Source organism: Silene latifolia, chromosome X (assembly GCF_048544455.1).
Source record: "Silene latifolia isolate original U9 population chromosome X, ASM4854445v1, whole genome shotgun sequence".
NCBI classification, from domain to species: domain Eukaryota; kingdom Viridiplantae; phylum Streptophyta; class Magnoliopsida; order Caryophyllales; family Caryophyllaceae; genus Silene; species Silene latifolia.
Genome location: NC_133537.1, coordinates 345268178 through 345274177, shown reverse-complemented (window position 1 = coordinate 345274177; position 6000 = coordinate 345268178). Strand labels below are relative to the sequence as shown.

At 41.3% G+C, this 6000-nt stretch overlaps 1 protein-coding gene and 1 non-coding gene across 2 annotated transcripts; one reads left to right on the top strand and one right to left on the bottom strand.

Moving 5' to 3' along the window:
- The first annotated feature begins 965 nt into the window (after positions 1–965).
- On the top strand, positions 966–1274 carry LOC141621099 (uncharacterized). The gene has a single exon (XM_074437807.1). It carries the CDS (start codon positions 966–968, stop codon positions 1272–1274), a length of 309 nt encoding a protein of 102 aa, XP_074293908.1.
- Positions 1275–5308: 4034 nt separating this feature from the next.
- On the bottom strand, positions 5309–5415 carry LOC141625173 (small nucleolar RNA R71). Its single transcript, XR_012534968.1, has one exon. It is a non-coding gene; the product is annotated as a small nucleolar RNA R71 (small nucleolar RNA).
- Positions 5416–6000: the final 585 nt, after the last annotated feature.

The window sequence follows — 6000 nt, the reverse complement described above, 5'->3', positions numbered from 1 at the left end:
TCATTGGTTCATATTTTAGGGTTTGGCTTTAATTTTGAGTTGGAGAAAATGAGGTTTTGCATATAGTAATTGTTGTTATGTGATTGTTGTTAGGCGAAGACTTCGTAGAGGAGCCATTCTAGATCGTATGCTTGTGTTTCTTGCAGTTGTGCTAAGGTAGGGTTTCTCTACTCAATTCATGTTTAATTGATTTAAGTTTGTATTGAGATTGTGGTAATTGTTGTTGTGATTATCTGTCGTTGTTGGAGTATTGGAGTTGGTGGTGGTGTTGTGACGATTGATGATGATGATGGTTCGCGAGGTGCGTCCTCGGCTGAGTGGAGTCACTTGCGGGAGTGGCTTCAAGCCCTAATTTCGCCCTCCGTGGAACCCGCCACGGGAGGGGATGTGCACATTAATGGACAGGGTTATCGCTCGTTGATGAGCGGGGTTTAGGTTGGGATTGGCTGCGGTCCCCCATTGGCGGCGAGGATTATCTGTTGCGATGGATAATCTAGCAGGGCTACACACCTCGGTGTGTAGTCAGTGATTGTGTGTGATCGGGCGGAGGTGGATGTTGATCAGTTGATTACCTTGTTGTACTTGTCTTACTTTAATTATTCAGTAACTGAACCCGTTGTTGTTTTGTAATTCTGTGGTGATCTATTCGGAGATGGTGAGCAGATTGTGACAGGTGATGCAGTCGTTAACATTGGGGCATTAATGAGGAGTCACCACACAAGTTTAGCTTCCACTGTCAAGAGCTTTAGTAGTCTTTTATAGTTGTCGTTTTTATAACAGTACCTTAGTTTTGGGATTTCTTTGAGACGATATAAACTTTACTCTTTCGTACTTTAATAAATGTGTTTTGGATTGTTGCTTTTGATATACTAACCTCGGGCAACTAAGATGGTAACAGCCTTTTATGCTAGTGTAGTCCTTGGTAAGGTAGCTTGTATGAGGGGGTGTTACAGAGGGTGCATATAATGTGTCTACAAGAGACAAAGTGGGTCGAAGATAAAGCAAGGGTGGTAGCGCCTTGGGGTTCTAAGCTTTGGTACACGGGTAAAGACAAAAGTCATAATGGAGTGGGTATTGTCATTGATAACGATTACATCGATGATGTGCTAGAAGTATCGAGAAAGAGTGATAGGATTATAAGCATTAAGCTTATAATCGGGGATGAGGTGCCGACTGTTATAAGTGCTTACGCACCTCAAGTAGGATTGGATGCTTCTTCTCGACGAGCCTTCTGGGAAGATCTGGTAGAGATGGTAGAACGAGTCCCTATTTGAAATAAACTGATCATTGGCGGTGACCTCAATGAGCATGTGGGTACTAGTCGAGTTGGCTTCGAGAGCATTCATGGAGATTTTGGTTTCGGGGAAAGAAATGAAACAAGAAGTGACATATTAGATTTTGCTTTGGCATGACTTGGGTATAATGAAAACTTGTTCGAGAAAAGGCATTCTCATTTGGTGACTTAAAGGAGTGGAGGAAATGTTAGTCAAATTGACTTCCTTTTGGTAAGAAATGTGTAGAGGAAAGAGTACGTCGATTGCAAGGTCATACCCGGTGAAAGTACCGCAACACAGCATAGACTAGTGGTGCTTGATTTTCGGGGTAGGAGAGACTTGAAGAAGATAAAGGTAACCGGTGAGGTAAGAATAAAGCGATGGAAGCTACAAGGGGAAAACCAACAAGCGTTTTTAGATAAGGTCGGAAGTAGCAATATTTGGTCGGATTGCAAGGAGAAAGATATAAATGCAACATGGGATAAATTGGAGCATGTTGTAAAGGATTTGGCGACGGAGGTGTTAAGGAAATCTAAAGGAAATAAACCATCAAGTAAGGACACATCTTGGTAGAACGATGAGGTGAGACAAGCGATAAAGACAACGTGAATGTTATAAGGTTTTGGGGAAATGCATGAGTGGTGAGAACTTTGAAAAGTACAGGAAGCTAAATGAGCCGCTAAAAAGGCAGTGCGTAATGCGAGGGTAAAAGTTAACCAAGAAGTGTACGCTAGGTTGGACACGAGAGAGGGAGAGAAGGATATCTATAAACTGGCCCGCATAAGAGACCGAAAGACGAAAGATATTGGGAGAGTTAGGTATGTGAAAGATATGGACGACGAGGTTTTGGTTCAGGATAACGAAATAAAGGCTAGATGGAGTTCTTATTCAATGGACATCAGGAGCAAGGTTTTGAGGATGTACAAATAGCACCAAGCATGGTCAATCGGGAATTTGTGCGTAGAATACAAAAGAGTGAAGTTAGAAAGGCGTTAGGGAAGATGGGGTCGAAGAAAGTAGAGGGACCGGATTGTATACCCATAGAAGTTTGGATGTGCTTAGGGGAGATAGGAATCGAATGGGTAACCATGCTCTTCAACAAGATTTGGAGGAGCAACAAGATGCCATCAGCTTGGAAGAAAATCACTCTTGTCCATTTATATAAGAATAAAGGTGATGTTCAAGAGTGTTCCAATTATCGGGTAATTAAACTTATGAGTCATACAATGAAGTTATGGGAGCGGATAATCGAGCAAAGGCTTAGGAAATGTGTAGACATCTCGGATAACCAATTTGGATTTATGCATGGGAGATCGACAATGGATGCGATTTTTATTATGAGACAGTTGACGGAACACCATCGGGACAAAAGGAAACACTTGTATATGGTTTTTATTGACTTGGAAAAGGCATATGTTAGGGTACCGAGAGAAGTACTTTGGTAGGCTTTGGCGAGAAAGGGTGTGTCTCGAAAATATATTGACCTCATAAAGGACATGTATGAGGGGGCTAATGCAAGTGTTCGCACTAATGTTGGGAGAACGGAATAATTTCCCATTACCATTGTGGTGCATCAAGGTTCCGCGCTTAGTCCTTTTCTCTTTGCTATATGATAACTTCGTTATTTACGCTCTTTCTATGCCTAAGAACCTTTGCTTATAGCTCACTTGAATGTATTTTATGTGCATTTCAAGGTTTTAATTCCATATAATGCTCAAATCCCGTCCTTTTGAAAGTTTGTTTCGGTTTTGGTTGTGTTTATCCGTTTTTTTTAGGAAAGATGATGATTTAGCAATACTACACCCACTAAGGGAGGCCCATATGTGATACACATGACCACAAGCCCAACCCAAGACGGAATAAAAGGCTTAAGAGAGCAAAAGGCTGAGTCTAGCGCGTATCCAGAAGCAAGATGCGCATCTCTTACAGGAAGGCATAAACCGTGCGCATCCAACAGTGCCTTCCTCATCTCCAAGATGCGCATCTCTTACAGGAAAGCACAGGCCGTGCGCATCTAACCGTGCGTATCTCAACTCAACAAAGCGCATCTCCGTTCGCGCAATACTCTTATTAGCTTGAACGACATTGTTTTAAGTCGTTTTTACTTGATTTGTAACCTAGTATATAAGCAAAGAAACTTGAGTTTTCTGGGATTATCATCATATAACAACTCTTAGTGAGAGAAATAGAAAAAACCCTTGTAATTTGTGACAATCCTTCAAACAATTTACAAGATTCAAGCTTTCTTTCACCAAATTCCTTGTTTTCTCAATTGTTCTTGTTGTTGGTATATTTCAATTTCTCTTTCTCTCTTTAATTTCATTTGTTTGCATTTGTTCTTCCTTCAAGTTTGTTTGATTGTTTATGTTAAATTTGCATCTTTGTTGTTTGATTGTTGTTGTTTTCACCATTGTTCATCTTTTCATTGTTCATCTTTCCTTTGTTTCTCTTTCATTTGTTCATCCTTGGATAGTTGTCCTCAAAGACTTAATCTTTGAGTTGATTTGGTTAAAGATTGTGTCTTTTAGTTTAATCAACCTTGTTATTAGATTAAACCATCTTTCCTCTTAATTATTGTTGGATTGTTGAATGTTTAGAAGTAGAACTCATCTTCCACCCATGTTTATGTTTAAAGATTCCATCTTTATTGTTTATTTTGCGATTAGGACCATGATTAGTGAGTAGTCTTCCACTAGGGCTCGGTTTGACCCAACATGAGTAATTTCACTAATTGAATTTCATAAAGGCTAATTATTTGGGGAAATTGGTGAGGGTAGTTTAGAGGAATGACATGGTTTATGGGTTGACTTTTGGGTAGTGTTGACTTACCACCCTTGACCACCAACGAGAGTTGGTTAGGTTGTGATTTGGACACCCGAGACTTGACCCTATTGTTAACCTTGGTTGAGACCGAAAGGAGAACCGGGTAGGACACCTCTAAACTAGCGTTTGAAATCGACCCTCGAGAGAGGGAGTGGGATGACCCGGAAATTGATGGGGCTTAATGACCTTAGCAAATATTGGACTACCTTGGGAAAATGCATGTTTTTGGGGTAGTCGGGTATTGAGTTAGGGATTCCGACCTTCGAACCCGAGAGGGGGGTTGGTGGGTAGTACTAGTGTCCTATTTCGAACCCGAGAGGGGGGTCTTAGGCGAATTAGAGTCGTCACCTCCTCACCTAACTACCCTTGTGATTAGCCTAGAGATTTGATTGTGTGGAATTACGAATTGTTTGGGAAGAACCGAGTCTTAGGTTTTTAATCCATTTGATTTACAACCCTTCATTCTACCTTGCTTTTTCTCTTATTTCTTGCTTAGTTGTTCTACCTTATTATTAGTAGTTCTAGTATAACTTTCTCCCATTATTGTCGACTTAGCTAAACCATAGAGTTAAAACGATTAGTAGTCTTCCTAGCTCCTTGTGGGATCGACCCTTAATAGTGTACAACGATAAAATCGTGCACTTGCGAGGTATAGCTTGATACCATCAAGTTTTTGGCGCCGTTGCCGGGGAGCAAAGGCTAGATATTAATCGTTTTATTCTAGTTTAGACTAGGTCTTTCTTTGTTACTAATCCCTTTCTTGAGTAGTGGAAGGTGTTTTAGAAGAACCGGGTAATCTTGAGTTCTTTGAGATTCCATTTGGAATTCCCGAAGAAGCAACAATGGCCGCGGTTCCTATGAGAGACAAGTTAGCTCCAAAGAAGGTGGTGAATCCTAGTATTGTCAAGCCACCTATACAAGCAAATAATTTTGATGTGAAGGCTACTTTATTGCAACTAGTCCAAGGGAACCAATTCGGAGGGGGAGCTACCGAAAACCCCAATGAACACCTTAATGATTTCTTGGATAGTTGTGACATGTTTAAGGCAAATGGAGTGTCGGAGGATGCAATCCGCCTTAGACTCTTTCCTTATTCCTTGAGGGGGAGTGCTAAGGAATGGTTGAAGAGTTGTGAGCCCGATTCATTTAGAACTTGGAATGATGTCTCCAAGGCCTTCTTGAACAAGTACTTTCCACCACAAAGGACCGCAAGAATCAAGAGTGAGCTTCAAGGGTTCACCCAACATGATGACGAGACCCTTTATGAGGCGTGGGAAAGGTATAAGGGACTCCAAAGGTTGTGTCCTCATCACGGGATTGGAGATGATGAGTTGATCAACAACTTTTATGAGGGGTTGAGCAATGAAATGAAAATGAACCTAGATTCCGGCTCGGGAAAGGGGGCATTAGACAAAATTGATCACAAGACGGCCAAGGAGCTTATTGAGGAAATGGCTTCCCGAACTTTTCATTGGAATAATGATAGGCACAAGAGGAAGGGAAAGACAACCGTTGAGTCGGCCAACAATGTTGAGGTTAAAGGGTTGATAGAAGAACTCAAGCAACAAATTGCTTTGTTGAACTCTAGTAACACCTCAAGAAACTCTTCATCAAGTAAGTCTCAAGTGTATTGTTGTGGGATTTGTGGAGATCAAGGGCATCCACCAAATGAATGTCCTTTGATGATGGGAGAGGCAAATTGTATGGAGCAAGTGAATGGAGTGTGGGAATCAATTCCGGCTAGACAAGCATTCAACAACAATCAATACCATCCCGGAATGAGAGCCCATCCAAATTTTTCCAATGGCTCACAAAATGCCCAAAACCCCACTTTCCAACAAAATCCACAATTTACACCAAATTTCCAAGCCCAAAAGCAAAATCCCACCTTTCAACCAAGACC